The 24,252-nt window shown below is 44.0% G+C and overlaps 1 protein-coding gene and 1 long non-coding RNA gene across 2 annotated transcripts; both read right to left on the bottom strand.

The window, feature by feature from the left end:
- Positions 1-3,807: 3,807 nt before the first annotated feature.
- LOC112175569 lies at positions 3,808-4,464 on the bottom strand. Its single transcript, XR_002926518.2, has 2 exons — positions 4,317-4,464; positions 3,808-4,169 (listed from the first exon to the last, which is right to left on the bottom strand). It is a non-coding gene; the product is annotated as an uncharacterized LOC112175569 (long non-coding RNA).
- Positions 4,465-14,367: 9,903 nt separating this feature from the next.
- On the bottom strand, positions 14,368-16,038 carry LOC112176044 ((R)-mandelonitrile beta-glucosyltransferase). Its single transcript, XM_024313858.2, has 2 exons — positions 15,499-16,038; positions 14,368-15,406 (listed from the first exon to the last, which is right to left on the bottom strand). Exons 1-2 carry the CDS (start codon positions 16,004-16,006, stop codon positions 14,466-14,468), a joined length of 1,449 nt encoding a protein of 482 aa, XP_024169626.1. The 5' UTR covers positions 16,007-16,038; the 3' UTR covers positions 14,368-14,465.
- Between the last annotated feature and the right edge of the window lie 8,214 nt (positions 16,039-24,252).

The following is a 24,252-nucleotide window of genomic DNA, read 5'->3' as shown; positions in this document are numbered from 1 at the left end:
TATTTGCACTTTAATTTTAATATAGTTAAAATTAATTCAAAAGCTGATTCACTATTATCCATTGTTAATATCACTATTTGGTAGTTAGGCTTCCAAAGGGCCAAACCTATTGAACTTGTAAAAAGGTATACTTTGCATATATTTTCTAGGTTTATTTTCGTGGTAATCTAGCTTAGGGTAGAGTTACTCAATCCCTTGAGTACGATACTCTTACTTTTCCCCTTTACTAAAACTTGACCTCCTAATTTTGAGAGTAGGTAACATCACACAAATTTGCATATATTTTCAAACTCATGATGCAGCCAACAGCCGACGTGTCGTTGATCGAAACATCGTCATTTTTGTCATTGATATTTGAGGATAGTGAGAGTAGAAGCTGCTATCTCCGGTGATTGTACCATAGCAGAACCAGGAGGAGGTGGACGAGGAAGAGCTCCTCAAATAGCATCGGAGCCAATTTCGTTCAAGCGGCAGTAGAAAGAAGAGAAGAGAGAGGGACGTCAGAGTGAGATTGAAGGAAGAAGAAGATATATTTTTTTCGAGAGTTCTTTTAATTTTATTTTATTAAAATGACAATTTTAGCCCCTTAAATGGGTCCCATCATCAGAGTTAATGTTCAATTTGGATGGAGCATGAGAAATTGGAGAAGGCTGACTGAAATTAGAAAGCTCAAGGGTGTTTCTAATTAAATTGAAACCACATGGACTAACATGAAGTTACCCCCATACCTCAGGGGTGTAAACTGAATTTAATCCTTTGATTTTTTTTGTGTTTTGCTTACACTTTCATCTAGAGTAATGATAGGCGAATCACCTTTTGGGTACCACTTGCATAATACCTTACGTGGCAGCTGATGTAGCAGAAAGACCAACCTATCACAGAATTTCATTAACTAATGTGGCTATGCCGTGGCCAGCAGATTTGTGGCCAGCAGATTTGAGGGACCTGGGTTAGTTAAAACACCCAATGGTTCGTGCGTCTGCGGTGCAGTGATTAGTCTGGCTATGCTGGGATACACTGCATGGGTGTGTGTGTTGGTTCTATTAACGTCTTCCACTCAAAAAAAAAAAAAAAGAATTATATAACATAGTCTAATTTGATTAGGTTATCTATCGAAGAGAATCAAGATCCAGATGACAATTATGCAATACCAAATGTTTCTTTGAATGATACATTTCAAGTAGTGATAACTTTGAATAAAAAAATTATAATTTGAAAATAAAAAATATGAGAGCTCTCGCTATCTCCTCCTTGCGGCGGCTAACCCTAGGGTTTTACCGACTGGTTTCCTTGGCCTGTGCCAATGGTGTTCATGGTCCTTGGCTGGCGAGTCCTCTAGTCTCGTGGATCTCTCCTTTCCAACCATACGGTTGTTGTACCATAACCCGTCGTTTTGGCGATGGGATTCACTCTCTTCGGGTTTTGTCTGTGCTGGTGCTGATCTCTGCTTCAGCGTTGGTAATGGACTACAGCGCGATGGTCTGGTGGATCCAAACCATACATGGGATCCGGGTTCTAGAGATTGGTGGCGATTGGGCAGAGGTATTGAGATCAAGATTCACTCCCTTCGGCTTCTGGATGTCGTTGCTTTGCTCCGGCAGTGGATAGTGGCTCTACGATTCAATCCTCGTAGGCGGCAGTTTCTTGGTTCTTGGGTGCAGTAGTTGGTACTATGGTTAGGCCCTTTGGGCAATGGTAGGTGGATTCGCGATAGAGCTTTTGGGTTGCAATGGGATTCTCGGCCCGATCTCAGCCGGTCTTTGGCAGCGGGGTGGCAGAGTAGCTCGGTGGGACGGCAATACGAATCAGGAAGGATACCCAGCCATTCGGGTGCCCACAGATGGGTTGGTGCTAGGGTGCCCAAAACAGATTCCAATGGGCCTGGACCTTTGTCATGTCTGATTTGGCAAACTTGATTTTGGATTCTGGTCGGATTTGGATATGTATTTGGGACCCAGAACGTCCTCATTTTCAGACTTATAGGGGCAGGGCGCCGCCTGGATGTCACTTATGCTTGATGACATCATATTTATAACTTTCTAACCAAGAGGCTCCTCTTTCTTAGGGACTTCGGGGAGTTGTACATACATCCACTAGGATGTCTAATTTGCCATCTCATCAAGCATAAATAACACCCTCGTAGTAGGCCCACGAGCCATTGTGGGATCCGACCAAGGCATGGATCCCGTAGATCAACATCCAAGCTAGACCTCATCATTTAGTCCGCCCGGCCCATAGGGCCGAAGCCCTACCCGGCCCTACCCTTTCTCAAATAGGGTAGGGTAAGGGTCATGCAAATGAAGCCCGGCCCTACCCTATGGCCCGGCCCGGCCCTTTAAGCCCTAATAATTTTCTATTTTTTCTATTTTTTAAATATGTTTCTCTTTAGTCTATAACATACAACTTATCTATTTTTTGTAATTGATTTCCTAAGCTTTATTTTCTTTAATTTTTGTTTCCTTTGTTAAACAACAATTAATTTTGGGAGATTTAGAGAGATAGTTAATTGAATATAACCATCTCAACTAATATTTATAAATGTTATAACTTATAAGTTAATTTCAATATATATATTTATATTAAATATGATCCACAAAAAATAATGAGTCTTGTATTACCTATATAATCATTGAGAGCTACATTTTGAGATAAAAAATAAAAGTAATATATTTCTTTTTGTTAAACAAATTAAGGCCCTTTTAGGCCCATTACGGCCCTATTCGGAAGGCCGGCCCTTTCGGCCCTAGTGGCTCGGGCCTTTCGGGCGGATAAGGGTTAGCATATTTAAGCCCTGGGCCGACCCTACTCGGCCCTACCCTACTCGCCCTAAAATTTAGGGTAGCTTGGATGACCCCTAATCCAAGCTATCCGATGATGGTGGAAAATGACCAAGAGCTCGCCGGGAGGCTACCCTCCCGGCCTTGCCTCTTGCCAAGATGCCTCCATGATAAGCATTTGAATACTAAAATAGCTTTTTGGCTCCCACATAGGAAAACATGTATAGGAGAGAGACTCCTTTACTTATAAAAGGGACCTTCCCTCCAACTTAGAAACCATCCCATTCCATTATATCTTGTAATCAACTTGGGCCGCAAGGCCCAAACTCATATAGTAAAAGATTAAAGTGGACATAGTCTCTCTCAAGGCGAGAGACGAACCACTATACATTGTGTCTCATACTCTCTCTCTCTAACGTTGACTAGACCCTTCGAATTTAGGCATCAACAGTGTGTGTGTGTATGCACACTACTAGCAAATAACTCATTACACACTGATTTCAACCAGTATGTATTACACCCTACACTCACTGAAATCTGTATGTATAGCCCATTGCCTACCCTACATTCACAGATTCCTTTTCTGTGGCATTTGAGGGGGGTGGTTATTGGTCTCCCCGCATAGAAAAAAAAAGTCTGTGTGAACATTTATGCGGGCCCCACACACTTTTCAGAAATAAATTAAATTTGATAAGTCAGTGTGAGTTGATGATCAATATTAGTATATTACATTATACACTATTATTTCACAAAACCGTGTGAAGAATTCCAAAACCCAACGATTTCTGTTCATTTTGTATAAGATAGTTTCTTTTTATTTTTGTAATTTTTAATTGCAAAATGATATTATCTTCATTCTGGGCTTCTTCCATTGATTTCACTAAAAAAGCTCAAAGACAAAGGCTTTAATAAAATGTCCTCTAACACTGCTACATTTGAAGTATCCCTGCAAGATCCTGATAAGAGATCTGAAAGAAATAAGCTTTGAACCCGTACGTCGAGATCTGGAATGGGGGAGAGAGAAAGAGAGAAAGAGAGATCTGTTCTGACCATTCAATTAAAGTATTGGCTACAAAAGCTGATATGAATATTCCAAGATATAATTTCTTTACAAGATATAGAGCCATCAGATAGCACTCTATCCAAAGCTTTTCTTTGAGGCCATCGCACATACAGCAGCCGGGCTTGAACTAGAGAATGAGAGCTCTTGAAGATTTTGAAGAAGAAGAAGATGAATAACAAACAGCGAAAGGAGTGAAGACCCATTTGGCCGGTTGGCCCTGTGTGTTGTTGTTGGCAAAGCAGTCGAGGTCGGTCTGGCCAGAGCCATTGTCGCTGCTGCAATGGCCATGGTGATGCTTCTGAAACTTTTAGATCTAGATCTACTTGTGCCTGGTAGACAATTGAAAGAAAGAGATAGAACTTATATTGATTTAATAGAAGAATGAATTGATCAATTTCATATGGAAAACTGTGTGAAGTAGCATAAACAGAAATCTGTAGAAGTCAAAAACGTATGTTCTTGGTAATGATGATTACACATTCACACTGATCTCCGTCTGTACTACACTTCAGGTTCTGATGTTCGTGTGAGCTATTCACACAGACATCTGTACACTCAAATTTTCATAGATATATGTTATTTTAAAATATTTCTGTTTAGTGTATGAAAATAAGATAAATTTTATTGTGGGGTCCATTCAAGCTTATTGTGCACTGATTATCAGTGTGAATTTGGTAATGTTTACCGACAATGCTCATCAGTGTGTAATGCTTCGCAAAAGCAATTGAAACAATCAGTGTGAGACTCTGTGAGAATTAAATCAGTGCGAGTTCTTTTTGCTGGTAGTGATGAAATTCAAGTTTGGACTTCTTGTTGTCTTATCTCTATTAGTTTGATTATAATTTGTTGTTTGAATAGTATTTGTTATGATTGTAAACTTTCGTAAATATTTTGAATATGGAGCCTTTGGGTTTAGCTCAAATAGTGAGGGAGGGTAGGAAATTGGGTTAGGAGTGTACTAGATTATGGATTCGAATTCCCTTCAATATATCATAAAAAAGGGTTTTGAATATGGACAATATTGTTTTTAATTAAGTTCTTGTAAAATTTAGAGAATTAACCTCGAGAAAGAACACAAAAATGCATACGAGCATCAAAGGCTGGCCCTGACACCCTCATGATTTTATACTGAATGGACAGTTGATATCTTAACTATTGAAATTGTTAACGTTAGTGATCCGTGGGATCTCTAGTTAGCTTGAGAGAGAGAGAGAGAGAGAGAGAGAGAGAGAGAGAGAGAGAGAGAGAGAGAGAGAGAGAGAGAGAGAGAGTGACACGAGATGTATAGTGGTTCGCTTCCCGCCTTAGCGGGAAACTACGTTCACTTGAATGTTTAACTAGTGTGTTGAGCCTTGCGGCCCAAAGGGGGATTACAAAGTGTGTAATGGGATGGTGTTTAAGTGGGAGGAGGCAGGAGGCATTCCTTTTATAGGTGAAGGAATGCTTCTCCTTTACATTTTCTTAGACGTGGGATGACTAAAAACACTATTCTAGTCTAGAAAGGCCTATTATGGAGGCAACTTGGCAAGGCCGGGAAGGTGGCTTCCCGGCGACGGATTAGTCATTTCCGGATACCGTAGCGTAGCTTGAACATAGGGCTACAAGATGCAAGTAGCAGTTGGGCCTCACCATGGCTTGTGGGTGTCCCAAAGAGGGTGTTACTTATGCTTGGCGAGATAGCAAACTAGTCATGCTAGTAGAGGTATCTACAAGTCCCCGAAGTCCCCAAGTAAGAGGAGCTTCTTGGTTGGGGAGTTATAACCATGAAGTCATCAAGCATAAGTAACCGAGCGGCACGGAGACCCTACAAGTCCCCGAACTTTGTAAGCAAGAAGGGACTCGTTAACCTGCAAAACAAAGACAAAAAACAGGCATATGTAGGATGCTCGTTGCATTGGGCAACAAATATGAGTAGCACTTATATGCGTTGGCATATACGAACGTATGGGGTGTGTGATATATGTTGATGTATATACGCGAATGGCGCCGAGTACGATGGATTATGACGTACAAACTCGAGAGTGCGTATGGTCGTGTGAGCACATGGATTGCATATGATAAATGTAAGTTGTATGAACGCTGCGAAGGTAAGCGTTTGTAATTCGTGAATGATGAATACGTGAACGCTTGTGTTTGTTTGATTGTCGCCCGTATTAATGGAACGCGAAAAGAATTCAATTTGTCGCAAGCGACAAATGGTAGAAGAATTCAATGTTCCATTAACGTGTGGTGTGTCGAGTAGACATGAGTGTAAAGCCCGAGGATTGCCGGGAAGGCATGAGAGGAAATCTTGTGAGCGGGAAACTCGGGGTTGCCGGGAAGGCATGAGCGGGAAGCTCGTGGGTTGCTGAGAAGGCATGAGCGGAAGCTCGTGGGTTGCCTGGGAAGGCATGAGCGGGAAGCTCGTGGATTGCCAGGAAGGCATGAGCGGGAAGCTCCAGGTTTACCGGGAAGGCATGAGCGGAAGCTCGTGGGTTGCCTATAAAGGCATGAGCGGGAAGCTCGTGGGTTGCTAGGAAGGCATGAGCGGGAAGCTCAAGGGTTGCCGGGAAGGCATGAGCGGAAACTCAAGGGTTGCCCGGAAGGCATGAGCGGGAAGCTCGAGGGTTGCCGGGAAGGCATGAGTGGAAACTCAAGGATTGCGGAGAAGGCATGAGCGGGAAGCTCGTGGGTTGCCGGGAAGGCATGAGCGCGGAAGCTCGTGAGAGGGACGCTCGGGGGTGCCGCGAAGGCGTGAGCGGGAAGCTCAAGGGTGCCGCGAAGGCATGAGCGGTAAGCTCGTGAGCAGAAGCTCGTGGTGCCGGGAATGCATGAGCGCGGAAGCTCGGGGATGCCGCGAAGGCGTGAGCGGGAAGCTCGGGGGTGCCGCGAAGGCGTGAGCGGGAAGCTCGTGAGCGTGAAGCCCAGGGGTGCCGCGAAGGCGTGAGCCGAAGCTCGTGAGCGGGACGCTCGGGGTGCCGCGAAGGCGTGAGCGGGAAGCTCGTGAGCTTGAAGCTCAAGGGTGCCGCAAAGGCATGAGCGGTAAGCTCGTGAGCGGAAGCTCGTGGTGCCGGGAAGGCATGAGCGCGGAAGCTCGGGGATGCCGTGAAGGCATGAGCGAGAAGCTCGGGGGTGCCGCGAAGGCGTGAGCGGGACTCTCGGGGGTGTGGTGAAGGCATGAGCGGGAAGCTCGTGAGTGGGAAGTTCAAGGGTGCCGCGAAGGCATGAGCGGTAAGCTCGTGAGCGGAAGCTCGTGGTGCCGGGAAGGCATGAGCGCGGAAGCTCGGGGATGCCGCGAAGGCGTGAGCGGGAAGCTCGGGGGTGCCGCTAAGGCGTGAGCGGAAGCTCGTGAGCGGGATGCTCGGGGGTGCCGGGAAGGCATGAGCGGGAAAGCTCGGCGGTGCCGCTGGGCATGAGCGTGGAAGATCAGGGATGCCACTGGGGAGAGAGCATGACAGCTCGGCGGTGCCGCTGAGGCAAGAGCGTGAGAGCTCGAGGATGCCGCTGAGCCGAGAGCAGGACAGCACGGCGGTACCGCTGCGGCGAGAGCGTGAGAGCTCGAGGATGCCGCTGAGCCGAGAGCAGGACAGCTAGGCGGTACCGCTGAGGCGAGAGCGCGAGAGCGCGAGAGCTCGAGGATGCCGCTGAGCTGAGAGCACGACAGCTCGGCGGTACCGCTGCGGTGAGAGCGTGAGAGCACGAGGATGCCGCTGAGCCGAGAGCACGACAGCTTGGCGGTACCGCTGCGGCTAGAGTGTGAGAGCTCGAGGATGCCGCTGAGCTGAGAGCACGACAGCTAGGCGGTACCGCTGCGGCGAGAGCGTGAGAGCTCGAGGATGCCGCTGAGCCGAGAGCACGACAGCTAGGCGGTACCGCTGCGGCTAGAGCGTGAGAGCTCGAGGATGCCGCCGAGGCTATAACAGGTAGTTCGAAGGTGATGCCCTGAGGCATGAGCGTGACCGTTGCTAATTATGCTGGGTTGTATGTACAAGTCCTTGAAGTCCCCAGTCAAGGAGGGTGTTCTTGCGGGTTGATACCAAAGCATAGCTTTGTGCCGTATATCAAGCATAATTAGTGCGAGTGCGTCGTCCATCTAGAATTGGTCGGTGCGAACGCTTTTGCCCTTTCGGGTGGGCCTCTGCTAGGCCCGCCAGGGAGTCCCCCACTCCCCAGCCACGACGGACCTCCGGATGGTCGGTAAATTGTTTGTTGAGGGGGAGCTGCACGGAGTAGAGGGTGTTGGGTAGCGAGTCCAATCTTTGGTACCCAAGCGTCAGGGTTAACTGCCAGATCAATGGCTGCCGTGGGCTGTGTTAACTAGTCTCTTTACTATTTCTCGGAGGAGAAACTTGACTGCAATGCCGCGAAGCAGTCATTGTCATTATGAGGCGCTGCCTTACCGCTTGGCAGTGACCATAGACTCGTAAAGTTTGTGCTTGTATGAAACATGACAAACAAATAGAGCAAGTAATAAAATTTTGTTTGAGTGTCCCATAATTTATTTAATTGAGTTGCAATTAAAATAGAAGCATGGCATATGTGTATAGCATGTACTTGTAATGTGGATGCTAATATCATTTTTTGCATTGTTGTAGATATGGTAAAGGATCATTGAGATCGGTATGTGAAGCATTGCATATCTAGCATGTGAGACCTAGAAAGTGTTGTCAAATCTACGAAATGTTGTAGGCATGCTTAGAAGTTATGGAAGCATGTAAAGATATATCAAGTGTGATATATTGTAGTCATGCTTAGAAGTAGTAAAAGCATGTGATTGGCATGGCATTAGCTCAATTTGAAAGAGCGTAAAAGATAAAATATAGTTACTTATCTTATGTCGAGCATGACGGTTCATTGCATCGGCGAAGCATCATCGTAGAAGGATAATGATTTTGCTAATTAGAGGGGTGATCGGTGATTATGCTTCTCTAATACAACACAAAGTAGATGATTAACATATAATCTCGTACGCATGTCTGAATCATGTTGCATCGCAAATATGTATGGTACTACTTGACATGAGAGACCAAAATTTCATGAGCATGTACAGATGCAAGCTTGTATCATGTTTGAATTTGAGTGAAGCAGAAAGATGAAAATTGATCTAATGTGTGATCATGGCATATGGAGCTTAGATAAGAGCATGGGTATATAGCACATATTTGTTACACGTGTGATTGTTTAACCGCTAGTTTATGAACCAAGAAGGTCGCACTTGAACAAGCAAAATAACTGAAATCTATGCTGATAAGCTAGTCTTACTGTGATACAGTTGATTAAGAGCACATATGGCCAATTGATATGCTCGTATAGAGAAGGCACGTGTATGCAGGCATGCATATATTAATTGGGATATAATACTAAAAGGTGAGCTAAGTGCTATTTGTATGTGCCAATGATAAAACCCACTTGGATATATGGACGCATTAGCCTATATATATATATATATGTGTATGTGTGTACACAAGTTGGTGGCTATAAAGTATCTGGTCAAAAGCATGAGCCCTTGTCAGCTCTTTAATTATCCAACACCAAATGTGCAGATAACAAGTTTATTTAATAGCCATGTGGTTGCCAAAAACCAAATGTAAGCACGAGTGTGAATACAATGGAATATAATTGAATATGTGTTTGTCATGGTCTCATGGACTTGTCAGGGCACTAGCATGCTTAACAGATGGCATGGGCTTATAATATGTAGAGTTGTGGACATGCGTATGCACATCACGAGCTACCAACTTTTAAATGCATGGCATGTGTGTGCTTTTGCAAAGCAATGAGAATATAATATATATGCTGTAGCCGATTATAATAGGCATATTTATATGCTTTAGCTCTGCACTGAAGAAAACTCATCTGTTTTTTAGTTTGTTTCAGAGAGAAGACGTTGAGCTACACCCGAGGCTTTGATCAATGTTTAGGTGAAGATCCGTACCAAGAAATCAAAATCATGAGGCCGCCAGTTACGAAGCCAGCAGCAAGGAGGGACTGCGAGATTGAATGGGTGCCCAAAGTAGTTTTCTGGGTATGAAGGAGGTTGAGACTCCGCCCAGAAAGTTGAAACTTTGCCCAGAGTATTGAAGCTCCGCCGGGAGTGAAGCTTTGCTGGGACTGAAGGTCCGTTGTGATTGCAGCTGATGCTCCACTAATGCCTGGGCTGGCGGTGTACAGTGCAGCAGTGGAGTATGTTGTGGTTGGCAGAGCCTTTTGCCAGAGGAGGTGGCTAGCGGAAGAAGCTCGAGTCAGCGGAGAAAAAGTTCAGCGGAGGAGCGTTTGGTTGGTTTGGGGCCGGTCTATGAGCTGGCAGTGCCGCTGGTGCGCGCTAGGTGCTGGGCTTGCTGCTGCCGCTGGTGGAGTGTCGCCTAGCTAGCGAAGTTTGATCAGAAGCGGTGCAGCGGAAATTGGTCAACGGCGCTCTGGCCAGAGTGATGGCTAGCAGTGGACGGTGTTTGGCGGTGCACTGTACGGAGTTTTACCGCTTGTGGTGCTTAGCGGATGAAGGCTAGCGGAGGCCTGGCTCTTGGTGCTTGAAGAACGTGGGTTCTTGGCGGAGCGGGTTTCATCAGTGGAGCGAAGCCTTTGGCCGGCGGTGTTTTGGCCAGCGGTGAAGCTTGGCGGAGCGGAGCATTTGCTTAGCGGTAACCTTGGCTTTCGCCGACGGAGGTGTGCCGCTGATGATCATTGAAGAATGGCCATGGGTGCCTAGAGAAGTCCTCTGGGTGTCCAGAGTGACTCATCACCAAATTTTTTTTTATTTTATCGCCAAGTATGGGTTGGCGTTGACCTCTGAGATGGGCGTTGACTTGCCCTTGACTGGCGTTGACTGTAGTTGACTAGCCCTTTAAGTTGCAAGTTTCTGCACATTTCTCCTCTAATTGTACCGCTGGAGTAGTGTTTGAACATGCCTTGGCAAAAGTTGCCGGCAAGAAACACAAATTCAAACATGAACTCACTGGGAACTAATGAAGACTCAAGAATGACTAAAGAGAAACGGGTGACCAATGAATTTGAAATGGCTCAAAGAAGGAGGGAAGAATTTCTTTGAGTTCCGCTAAGCAGACTTAGCTCATGGTAGGTGACGAAGCCTTTGTGTGTCGGCTTCCCACAGACGACGCCAATGTTAACGTTAGTGATCCGTGGGATCTCTAGTTAGCTTAAGAGAGAGAGAGAGAGAGAGAGATAGAGAGAGAGAGAGAGTGAGTGACACGAGTTGTATAGTGGTTCGCTTCCTGCCTTAGCGAGAAACTATGTCCACTTGAATGTTTAACTAGTGTGTTGAGCCTTGCGGCCCAAAGGGGGATTACAAAGTGTGTAATGGGATGGTGTTTAAGTGGGAGGAGGCATTCATTTTATAGGTGAAGGAATGCTTCTCCTTTACATTTTCTTAGATGTGGGATGACTAAAAACACTATTCTAGTCTAGAAAGGCCTATTATGGAGGCAACTTGGCAAGGCCGGGAAGGTGGCTTCCCGGCGAGGGATTAGCCATTTCCGGATACCGTAGAATAGCTTGAACATAGGGCTACAAGATGCAAGTAGCGGTTGGGCCTCACCGTGGCTTGTGGGTGTCCCAAAGAGGATGTTACTTATGCTTGGTGAGATAGCAAACTAGTCATGCTAGTAGAGGTATCTACAGAAATTGATACGAAAAGTTGATCAGTTTTCTCCTTCCCACCTAGCCAAATGAAAAATCGCAATAAAGTCGGATTTAGATTTAGTCACTAGTGTGTCTCATATACGTCCTAAAGAGCAAGTACATAGATGCTAAGGCTAAAGACCGACAACAAAGCAAGGTATATGTCTTTATTCGTCATTGCAAAAAAGAAGATAACTAGTACGTGCATTATTAACTACAGTTGGGAATTGAAAGTGCCTATCAAGTATGCCAATTTGCCATTATAGGTCCCTCAAAGAGGCTTTGTTTCTATAGATGAGAGCTTGGCAGGGTCTTTTTTTTTTTCTTCTTCTTCTTCTAAGAGTTACGTAATTTATCTTTGTTTATAAAATTAGAGTGAGTGACTGGATTCGACCGGTTATGGTTGCAATTCTGTTAGTAACCAAGTTAGTGGTGGCTTGGATTCAGACCTCGTAACACAATGTTTGACGGTGGCGCTGGCTGGAATCTTCTTTCTGGAGGGCGACATAAATATTGGGGAGGGCGACAGAGGCTGTGGCTTTGATTTCTGATTTGGGCTCTTGAGATGTGTGATTGTGGTGGTGAACAACTTCTACTTGTTCCCTATCGGCGACAGTGTCGGGGTTCAAGTGCTGCGGCGGCGGGACAAGCTTGGAGGTGTGATGGTGGCGGCTGTGCTGCCGGTGTAGAAGTTGTCTTAAGCTGGGAGCAGTAATTGGATAGTTTTTTCCCTTGTTCAGTTGTGGGTCTGTCTTGGGCCTGGGGTATCTCTATAGGCCCAAGATGGTTTTTTTTTTCTTTTAAAGTATTTAAATATTTTTCTGTTTACTTGTTAGTAGCTGGGTTAATAAGTCACTACCAGAATTTGGTAGGACAAGGTAGGTCTTGTGCCGATTTATGCACTTTGTGTGCCTTGTCTGCTCTAGGTAGGGGGAGAGTTCTTTGCATTGGCAAATGGTCCCAATCTCCTAGTGGCAGTAATGTGTTTACTCTAGCTAGGTAGATGGCAAGTTCCTTACTTGGTCAAATGGTTGTACTCTCCTAGTGGCAGGGTAAAACTAAGTGTCACCGGATATATATTCTGGTGGAAACATAGTGGGAAAGTTGTGCTATTGGTAATGATGCTTCTTCCTTATAGAGTTATCTTTCATGTATGTTACCACAATTGTATAGCGAAAGGAGTAGCATGTAGAACACTTTTCGCTAGTTGGTGCTTGCTAGAATATATTGGACGTTTTAGTTGAGACTCTTGTTATTATCTCAGGAAGTTCTTAATTCATATTATAATCCAGGGTTTAGGCACTATGTCCCCCTATGTATTTTGCGGTTTTATTAATTAAGGCTTGAAGGCAGCTGCACCCGCCCTTATTAAAAAAAAAAATTAGAGTGAATAAATGACTTTGATCCGGTTTAGTTAAAAGAAGAACTAATAAATAAATGAACATTTGAAGTTATTGACTTTCTGGGTTAGTTAGAGCAACTCCAACAGATTCCCTATATTTTGATTTTTCTCTACTTTAGGGAAAAATAAGCCTCTTTTGCTCCAACAGATTCCCTATAACTATCTCTATTTTAGGGAAAGTGAGGAGAGAGAAAACCAAATTCCTTATATTTACAGCAAACTCCAAAATTTTAAAGAAGAATATGGAGATTTTATAGATTACTGTAAACTAAGGAATCTGTTGGAGTTGGAGAAGAAAAATAGGCTAAAGGTTTGACTTTTGCTTCTCTATAATACAAAAATTATAGGGAAGCTGTTGGAGTTGCTCTTACTGACTTGTTTTGAATCCAAATAAAATTTGATCACCTCGATCCTTTCCTCAGCATCAAAGTCATGTTAGATTTTCAACATCTATAATTGTCTCTATCTGAAGGCAAAAGGAAGAAAAATGATTAAGAGAGGGAAGGGAAGAAGAAAAATGATTGAGGGAAGGGAAGAATATAGGAGGAGGATGGTTTGATTTTTTGTTTCTTTGATTTTGATCTGGAAAAGAGGGCAGAAGATGTTTTGATAGATAGTCTTTGGATTTGATTTTTTCTTGTTTCAGTTATTTGTCATTTTAAAATTTTAATATAAAATAATAGTAGATTTAACAGAATTAATCTACTTTTGCAGATGAGCTGTGACCTGTTACTGAGTTATAAATCCAACACTATAAAGGTTATGGGTTCCATTTTCACTTACGTATATAAGGGTGGATGGGCTAAGGATTTTTATTTTTTATTTTTGAAATAAAAAAATAAAAAATAAACGTGTTTGTTGGAACGTTGTTTTGTTGGGTTCTATTGTTTGTAATTGTCAGCTTCTTCTCGCCTCCAGTGTAATAATGAACGAACCAGAGGATTTTAAAGGGAAATGAGGAAGGAAAAGCAGGTGCAAGTATCTTGGTGAAGGCCATCAAATCTCATCAACTTTTTGTTAGACATATTGGTGTAAATGAGTGGGATCCCTGCATTCAATGGGACAGCAAAGTTTTTTGTAGCCACGTACTACTCCAAATGAATGATAAAACAAAATTAACGAACTAAATATGAAGGTTGCAGGCAATGGGGAGAGTCCTGAAGACCATATTTTATCACTGTTTATAAACAATGGTGTTATGGTGGTGACTGGTGAGTGTCATTTTAGTTCTCTTAAACTCCTTTCTGAGTCTTACATTGTTCATAGTTGGATCCATAGGTCAACAATAGCAAATCAAACCTCTAATTTTGCGAATGAAACCAAATAAAATTGATGAAACTAATACAACAGGCTAAAATACTATGATAGAAAAAATGTAATCAATGAAATTGAGTCGAATGACATTAGCTGTTGGAAATACAACACGAGGCATAAAGTTCATCGATCCATCTGCACCTGTAGTACATAGTGATATCCAACAACTGAGAATTGTGAAACTTTGGCACTACATGTTATTACTCAAAGTATTACAATAAGCAATACTAACACGGAACAATAATAATTATTCAGATTATCCAAATACAAACATCCATGAAGATTTTAATCAAATCTAATTTTTAGGAGAAAGAAGCTTCTGGTTGACCAACTCGTCCAAATTCAAGAAAGACGAACCATTGGGAGCAGTGATGGCCTCCTCTGCCAATTTCTTCCATTCCATGGCTTTCTTCCTCATCTCTTTGCCTTCCTTTCCTTCCATTAACTTTCTCGCAAGGCCTTCTATGTAATTCCTTTTAACATCACCATCTATCTCCATGCCTATACCCCATTCTTTGCAACAGAACCTACAATTTGTTTGTTGGTCAGCAAAGAAGGGCCAGCATATCATGGGAACTCCAGCGCACACACTTTCTATCGTAGAATTCCACCCACTGTGTGTTAAGAACCCTCCTACAGCTGGGTGGTTCAACACTTGTTCTTGAGAGCACCAACTCGCCAACATACTCCTTCCCTTGGTCTCTTCCACAAACTCGGGAGGAAGCACTGCTAATTTCCCAGCAACAAGATCAGGCCTAATTACCCACAAAAAGGTTATGTTGCTATTTGCAAGACCCCAAGCAAACTCAATCAGCTGCTCGTCTTTCATCACTGTGATACTTCCAAAGTTTACGTAAATCACAGAATTTGGTGCTTTGGAATCGAGCCATTCGAGACACTCCGGTTCTTCGCTCCATAGGTTTGATCCAATTGACTTCAAATCGTTATCTGCTGGGATCTGATTGAGTTGTAGGTGTAGAGATCCAATGGAGTAAACAGGTGGTAGCAATCTTGAAAGTTCTTCCAAAACATCATGCTCCAACGCATCGAATGTGTTAATTACGATAGCAGATGCTCTCTGAGCTCTTTCCATCTCAACCGCGAGATATTTCAGCATGATGTCATCTGGGTCTGTGGTTCTAATGAAGGTCGGTATGTCCCTCAAACGGATACTTCTAATGCCTGGTATCCAATCTATCACAGTGTCCAAATAGCCATTTGTCAAATAAGTGGCATCTGCTAATCAAAGAAACACGGTGAAGTTAACCTTGCAGTACCCTACATGTTTAGGACAGAGCCGGTGTTTCCAAAATAGTGAAGACCCATACCTTTAAGAGGAGTAAGACCCTTTTCAATGAGATGGGCATAGTGAAGGTAGCACAAGAAGCCACAAGCACTATGGGTCTTGAGGAGAACTTCCGGAAGGCCAAGCTCTTGTGCTGCATCAAGAGTGAAGGTCATGCCACCATCAGCAACTATGCAAGTAACTGGCGGGGAGTTTGGCGAAGAATTGAGTACTGAAAGAAGGCTTCTGAAGGGTGCTAAGCAGTTTTTACTAGTGGAATAACATAGGGATGGTATGTGTTGGGTGGCATTGGCATCAGTCAGGGGGAGGCCATCCGGAATTGTCTTGAACCTAAAGGAAGGAAGTCCATCAAGGGATTTGGCGCCTCGGGATTTAAGCAGGCGCTCATGGTTGTAGACTGTGTTGACAAAGGTTATATGAAACCCTTTGTAGTGGAGAAGTTTAGCCAATTTTAGCATTGGGTTTATGTGACCTTGAGCTGGGTATGGTATGCAAACTGCATGTGGCTTCTCAGAGGCTTTGGAACCCATTCTCTCTCTCTCTCTCAAATTATACTCATAGAGGATGGTGTGTGAAACAGAATGTGCCATGTACCAATTTTATAGAGTTAAAGCTTGGTTAATTACTTATACAGACTGGAAAAAAGAAAATTTACCCTTGAATTATGAGGTGATTTTCAATTTCGTACCAAACTTTCAAATTTTATCATATGCAGTTTTTTATATGCGAACTTTAATCTGTTAAGAAGATTTCATATCTGAATTAACAATTTCTTTAAAAAAAAAAAGACACTGACATGGAGGGTTAACTGATGATGTGGCAGTTATCTTCTAATTTAGCCCTACTTGGTCCTACAATTTGATGACAATCTTAAACAGAAAAGAAAAAAAAACCCGGTAAGAAAAATTAAGAGAAAAATAAAACCCAAAACCAAATCTTCCTCTTCCCCTACCTCGAATTTCCAACCATCTATTCTTTCACCAACGTAATAGTTGCTTAGAGAGGTAGAGTAGATACTAGGTACTGCAGCTCGCTCGATGCTGAGGGTATATCGCCGATATGGTTCAACTTAACAATTTCAAACATTAGATACGTTATACATCTACAAACGGTATTGTTTCACACACTCAAACATAACAAACTACATGTGCATTGATCACAGGGACAAGAACACAAAAGGCACTACTTGGTAATCAAAAGCAAAAACAATTTCTCACTCCATTAAGAAAAACAAAACTTAACAATGACCAAAAGCAAGCCAAAAGAAAGCTGCATAAAAAAGACAACGCTCTTGGCCTTGAACCTTCCAGCCAAAATAATTGACACAGTTTCAGGGGTAATGCTTGCCCTACATAATATAAAATGGTAGCAATCTCTTCAGGTGCAAAGTTAACACAGAGGAAAAATGAAAATTCCATTTCACAATAACTTCTAATCGCTACTATAATTTCATGGTACAAGGAGGTTTGTAGTTTCCCCCAATTCAATACCAAGTTGAGATTTTTAGACAGTTGAAAAGTTGCTTTCGAATGATACACAACTTTCATGATTTATTGCATCATTTCTATACCTGGAAGCAATTCACAACATTTCTCCACACATAAAAGTATAGGAGCAAGAGCAAACTTTTACTATATATTGACACACACAGAGGGACAAAAAAAACAAACACTGATTTCTGGAGACAAAAATACTATGTAACTGCTTAATACAGTAAAACAATAACTACTTGTAGGCCAATAACAATGCCCTTTACAAAGACAAAATCTCTCACTGATATACCGAGTCTCTATGCAGCACAAGAAGTTAGAGATTAAATAATTGTAGATGCCAAATGAAGGAAGAAGATGTAGATACTGATAGTTGGAAGTTTCAAATTTAGGATGTAGATAGTTCGAGGAAATTGCATATTGTCCCTTAAAACTTAATAAGATCATGTTGAATTGAGAACTAATAGGTCCCGTATACATGAACGATCAGCTAATGCAAAGCAAGGTAAGTGAGTAATAAGGAGGAAAAAAAAACTCATAAAACTCAGAGAAAAAAAAAATATATATATATATATATACACAAATATTTTATCCAGAGCGTAGCTCCGCTTTGAAATTAACGTGTGAAGTTCGAGTTTTAGGTTACTTTTCGGTCGCATATCCACATCTTGATCGTTCAGTTTTTAGGTACTAGTGTATAGATCATCTCAGCAAATTTTCAGCCAAATTGATGATCGTTAAGGCATCTAACTCACTTAAACCAATGGACGGGCTGAATCTGTCAACCTGAATCGTACCACCTTTAAGGCAATTATCAATGCCTTAACGATTATCAATTTGGTTGAAAATTTGGAAGGATGATCTATATACTAGTACCTAAAAACTGAACGGTCGAGATGTAGATATGCGACCAAAAAGTGACCAAAAACTCGAACTTCACATGTTAATTTCAAAGCGGAGCTCCGCTCTGGATGGGATCTATATATATATAGCGGGAAGCGGGAATCTATCCTTGGGGAATGCCTTGTTGAGGCCATTGAAGTCAACGCACATCCGCCATTTTCCGCTAGGTTTCCTGACCATGACCAGGTTGGAAATCCACTGAGGGTAAATGACCTGGCGGATGAACCCAATGTTCTGGAGCTTGGTGACCTCCTCACCTATTGCACGATATCTTTCCTCATCAAAGGCCCTTCGCCGCTGCTTGACAGGATTGAAGGATGGTTTGATGCTCAGCTTGTGTGTGATGATCTCAGGGGAGATGCCTGGCATGTCAGCGTAGGACCATGCAAAGATGGCGGCGCTGTCACGACGAAACTGGGTGAGTTCAGCCGCTACCTCTGAGTCTAGCTGAGCGCCGATGCGGACTGTCCGCTCAGGGTGTTCGTCGAAGATGCTGATAACCCTCAAGGATGTTTCTGGGTTGATAGGCTCCTTTTTGACATATTTTTTCTCGTCATCTCTAGGGTCCTCAAAGATATCTGGTGCTGGTGCATGGTTTCCTACTGTTAGGATCTCATGGCGGCGTGTCGACCGTGCTACGATTGTGGAGTAGCATTCTCATGCCAATTGTTGACTTCCCTTGACACAGCCTGTCCCGTTAGGCGTAGGGAACTTCATGAGAAGCATGTATCCGGCTATGATGCACTTGAGCTTGTTGAGTGCCGGTCGACCAATGATGGCATTATATGAACTGAAGCAGTCAACAACTATGAACTCCGTATGGATTTCTGCCGTACATGAACTAGCGCCGACAACTAGTCGCATGTAGTCAGAACCCAATGGTTGCGTGACGTCACCGGAGAAGCTGAGCAATGGTTCATGATCTTGGAGTAATTTTCTATTCCTCTGGAGTTTGCTGTAGCAACCATTGAAGATGACATTAATAGCAGATCCGCTGTCAACAAGTACCCTTCCCACTGACCATTTATCAAGTATGGCGTCGATTAGGAATGGATCGTCGTGGGGAAAATATACTCCACGCTCCTCCTCCTCCGAGAAGATAATGGGTTCCCAACCGGATTTTGGGAGTTTAGCGGACCTCTCGTAGCTGTGAGACAGGTTGGTAATTGGAGCACCCCCGTTGATGGTATTGATGTGGCCCATAGGTTCGATGTTGGCGATCACGGGTGGCGGTTGGCGTACCTTGAATTGTTCCATCTTACCATCACGGTACAAAGTATCAACTACTATTTTGAGGGCGTTGCAATTGTTGGTGTTGTGGCCGTTTTCCTCATGGTATTTGCACCATTTGCTGGTGTTCCTGGGCTTTCCTACCCTTAGGTATTTTCTTGGGGGTGGTGGCAGAATCTGGTCCTTGCACTGGTCGTATACCTCTTCATACGAGGTTGTGAGGACTGTAAATACTGCGTACCGCTGGGAGGACTCCGTTTGTTTATTACGGTTATCCCCTTGGGATGAGCGGTTGCCCTTGTTGTAATGCTGGTCCTTTTGCCGCTTGTTCTTGTAGTTGCCCTGTTGCCACTCTCTCTTCTTATCAGTTGGAGGCGTAGCAGAGGTTTTGCTAGCGGTCTCCAGATGGCTGGCAGAAGGTTGAGTGGACTTTGCTGGTGTTGGTAGTGGTGGGGGGGTTTCTCCATATGTGATGAATTCTGCCTGTGCATGGATCACAGCCTCGCTCATGACATGGTCGTATGCGGCATTTGGGTGATTGTAATTGAGATGATAGAGAAATGGCCCCTTGAGGAGTCCTTGCTTGAAGGCCGCCAGTGCCATTGTTTTATCGAGATCGCGGCACTAAGATGCCGCCGCCCGCCACCTAGTGACAAATGCCTTTAATGTTTCTTCTGCACCCTGCCTGACGTTGAACAACTGTGTTGTGTTGTGGTGGCCGGCGGATAATAGGATGAACCGAGAGAGGAAAGCTTGTGAGAGTGCGTGGAATGAGTCAATGGATCCAGGTGGGCATTCGAAGAACCAGCTCATTGCCTCACTGTCTAGCGTTTCGCTGAACAAGTGGCAGAGGGTGGCGTCGTCGAATCCCTTGTTGTTAGTGACTTTTTTGAAGGTGTCCATGTGGACGAAGGGGTCAGTCATACCGCTGTAGTGTGACATCTTTGGTGTCTTTGCGTGTGCTAGTCTGACGGCCTGCAGGATCCTGGCGGTGAATAGCCCTAGTCTGGACGTAAAGAGTGGATTTGGAGTTGGCACTGGACGTAAAGAGTGGATTTGGAGTTGGCACTGGCACTGGCACTGGCACGGTGACTATCCTTTGCTCTAATTGTTGCATTATTTCCAAGATTAGGGCGGTTGCGTCTCCAGCAGGCCCTGCCTGGAGGTTCCGCTGAGCCAGCTCCCTCCTAGGGGCAGGTGGATTACCTTCAGTTCTGGCCCTAGCTGCCGAGCGGTTGGTGTTTGGCTGTAATTCCGCCTCCTGCTCCATCATTAGGAGCTAGGGGCAGAGGAGGTGGGCCCATTATTTCTGGTGGGTTCAGCGGTACTTGCATCTGCATGATTGGTACGGTTACCATTTCGCCGGTATTGGGTTGATTGAGTTTGGTGCTCTGCGATTACTAGCTCTGTATAGTGTTAGCATTTGCCTCTAGTGCCTTTTTTAATTCGTCGAATTTTGACATCAGTGTGGCCACTTGTTTTTGGGCCTCCGCCTTCTCTTGGCGTTCCTGTTCGCTCTCCCTGTTTGCCCTGTGGAGGTCCGCCAATGCTAACTCATAAATAGCGGTGAGGTCCTGGACTGGTGGGCTACTACTTCCCGGTTGAGTCTCCGTCGCTGTTTGGGTCAGCGGGACCTGGGATGAGCCTTGGGGCCCCAAGCTAGGGTTTGCTGGAGTGTTGTATAGTGCACGGTTAACATTAACCGTTGGGTTAATGTTAGCGGCGGGGATGATGGGATGGGGGTTGGCAGATTGATCCGTTGGCTCCTCAGCGTTTCCCCCGCTACCGTTAGTCATGGTTATTGTTGTGGTGGGATGGCCTTTTGTTCAAGGATTCCTACAGATGGCACCAATGTTGATGTCTGAGATCCAGCGGTAGCTAAATCTAGGGTAACGCTGGTCCGATGGGCGGACCGCTGCTTACGATATTCTTAGAGCTTCCGCTACCTGTCAAGTGAAATACAGAGGGCGTCAGAGGGAGACCGCGTTGGGCGGTCTTCTCTTCTCTGATGCCTAAGTTAGTCAATGTATTTATGTTGACAAAGTAACAGTAAGTAAGTAGTAAATGCATAATTAATGAGGAGGGAGGAGAGAACCTTTTATAGGTGGGGAAGAGGCTGTGCTCTTCCATGTTTTCGATGTGGGACTGATGTGCTTCAGTTCCTAGCTTCTGATGCTAACTTGCCGCGGCGCCTCAGCGGTGATCTGGGGGTGAACCGGGGCTTAGGTGGTAGCCTGTTTAGCTGTGTTTCTGTAGGTCACACAATTGGCGGTAGTTGTTACTGCTGGCTGTACCATGAGCGTGGCTCATTATAGCTAATTATGCTTGCAAATGCTTATGTACGTACATGTATATTGTAAAAATGTAATTAAAAAATGAAACATAGAATGTGAATTTTAAAACGAGGAGTGTGAATTTCACTCCCCATAAATATTAATTTATATCCATGTGAGGTGAGTTTCACATCACTCCCAAATTTAAATCGCTAAAGTGTCAAACCTTTTTTCCTTTTTGGGTTCTTGACCCAAAGCACCAAAATTGGCCAAAATTATCACATTTACCCCGGCAATAGATTTTCATTCTCTGTTACCCAATTTAACATAGAAAGATAATTTTACCCTCGCCAAATTAAAAAACTACCCAATATGTCATCGATATCTCTCTCCTCTCTCCTTCGATCAGAAACTCTCTCTCTCCCCACCTCCGGTGTCGATCCACTCCCCAATCTCCAACTGCCGTAGTGCTGACAACGACGACCAGATTTCAACCATGTCCAAACTCCTCTCCTCCTCCTTCTTCTTCCCCCTCCTCACTCTCTTCGCCACCTTCTCTCTCTCCTCCGTCGAGATCCTCACCTCGTCGGTCCGCGACGACTGGCGTCCGATCATCCCCTTCGACGAATTCGGCTTCACACACAAAGGTCGCCTCAAGCTTAACATCTCCAAGATCGCCCTCTCCCAACAACCCAACCAGGATCCGGATCTCTCCCAAGTCGGCTTCTTCCTCTGTACCCGGGACTTATGGATCCACATCTTCCAGCAGCTCGAGGATAAGTACATGCGTCGCCTACAGCTTCTCCACCGTGTTCTCCAAGACAGTCGCCGATCAGTACACACGTCGCCGATGGCCTACTGGACCCCTCCGTCGTCTCCTTGGCCTCATCGAGCAACATCATCAACGTTGTGTATCCTTCAGTGCTCGACTCAGGCAGTGGAAGGGGAGAAAGATGATTCTTTAATCAAAGTTTTATTTGTCTAAATTTAGGGAGATTAATTCCCATTCCGGCGACTGAAAGTTCTATCGGGGGGAGGGGGGCAATAGACGTTTTGAATTGATATAATCTCCTCGTTTTTTTCTTTAATCAAAGTTTTATTTGTCTAAATTTAGGGAGATTAGTTGCCATTCTAGTGACTAAAAGTTTTATTGGGGGGCAATAGACGTCTATTCAGGGGCAATACAGGTCTATTTGGGGCAATAAACCTTTCCAGTAAATTATGAGATCTCTGATCACCTCTTTAGGGACCTCCAGTGAAGTTTTCAGAGAAGTCCAGTGGGCGCCGGCGATGGGACTCCATTGAAGTCTCCTATGGCTTCTCTCTATTCCATTTTCTCTCTTTCTTTATATAACAAAAGAGTAAGGGTAAAATAGTCTTTAAAAAAAACATAATTGGGTATTAGGGAAGATCTTATTAGAGTCTTCATGGGTAAAGGGGGAATTAACAAAAAAAAAAAAAAAAACTTAATGGGTTAAGTGGAAAAAAAATCTCTAGAATTAGGGTAAATGGACAAAAACCTTTGTTTTTATTTTGGTGGATGGGGAGTTCATATTCGAGATTCAAATGTCATTAGACTAATAATAGGTATAGCAAAATTCATTGCCTGCTCTATCCAACACAGTGAAGTAAATGGGATTGTATAGTGCTTATCCTCCTCCATAAACACAAGAGCAACCCTTCAACTCATTCACCAATCTCCTTCACATTCTAACTTTATTTCCCTCAGAGTCTCAGACACCTCCCAGTCTCCCACCACTTATCACTACCACAGATGTGGCCTAAAGATACTAATGTTTACATACTTTTGCAATATTGGTGGCAGCACCCTATTAATCTTTCCAACTCTTGTGTTTGTTGACTATAAATAGGTCTATGACCCATATTTGTTTATTTATGGTGTGTTTTGAAAGTCACCAACACCAGTTAATTGTTTATATGTTTTTACTCTCTACCAGCCTTATCTCTTAAGCAACATTATAGTTATCTCTACCTCAGCCTTATCTCCTAATTGTTTATAAGTTTACTTTGGTCCTCAGCCTTATTTCTACCTTAGGTCCTCAGCCTTACTCTCTTAACTCTCTCTGTCGGTCTGTTAATAGAAAACCATGAACAGTTTCACTGAAGAAGCAGCTAAGATCTCCGACTTTGTCATCCAAAGCTCCAACAGATCTCGCAAATTTGTGGTCGAGGCATCTAAGAAATCCGACGAGATGTAGATTATCACCAAGCCGGCGACAACCCGATTCTCAATGTCAGTGAGAAGAAGATCGAAAAGCTGGGATTGAAGAAGAAGCTCATCAAGGAAGGTGAAGGAAGAAGAAACTCAATCTGTTGGTATACACATACCTCTTAGGCACAAGTATTGGAAGCACAAGACTCATATCGCCAATACACAAGCGAGAAGGGCTCCCTGCCGAGGGTCCCGATACCCCTAGGGGTGATATCTGGAACCCCGAGCATCCCACACCGAAAGAAACGGAACCAAGCCCCCACAAATCTGCTACATTAAGATCATCTCCAACAACCCAAAGAGATAACGGTTTACTATCGCTTTCCGTTATCATTATCTTTTAACGATACTGACTTAGGCATTAGAGCGTTGAAGGCCGGCACACCCAGTCTTCCCTCTGACCTTCGTCTATTTTGCAGATAAGCGAGACCGATAGCGATAGTGGCAGGCCGATACATCCCGTGTTTAGCTAGATCAGATTGCGAGACAGCTGAAACATTTGGCGCTAGAAAGACTCTCCTTGCTCCTTGCTGGCACGACAACACATCACCAATGGCTACCAGCATTCCCGATACAAACACTGACGATCCGCCTCACGAGGCAATGACCCGCGAGGTCTAATGCACTCTCGAGTTCCAAAGCCCGAA

This window comes from Rosa chinensis, chromosome 7, assembly GCF_002994745.2.
Source record: "Rosa chinensis cultivar Old Blush chromosome 7, RchiOBHm-V2, whole genome shotgun sequence".
NCBI lineage: Eukaryota > Viridiplantae > Streptophyta > Magnoliopsida > Rosales > Rosaceae > Rosa > Rosa chinensis.
The sequence above is the reverse complement of the archived record's forward strand: the minus strand, read 5'-3'. Positions and strand labels throughout refer to the sequence as shown.

Bases quoted from the DNA above. Each gene is read 5' to 3' on its own strand.
- LOC112176044 (XM_024313858.2), bottom strand. From the start codon at position 16,006: ATGGGTTCCAAAGCCTCTGAGAAGCCACATGCAGTTTGCATACCATAC. The intron at 15,407-15,498 runs GTATGGGTCTTC...TTTGATTAGCAG, and splicing joins GGGTCTTACTCCTCTTAAAG to ATGCCACTTATTTGACAAAT.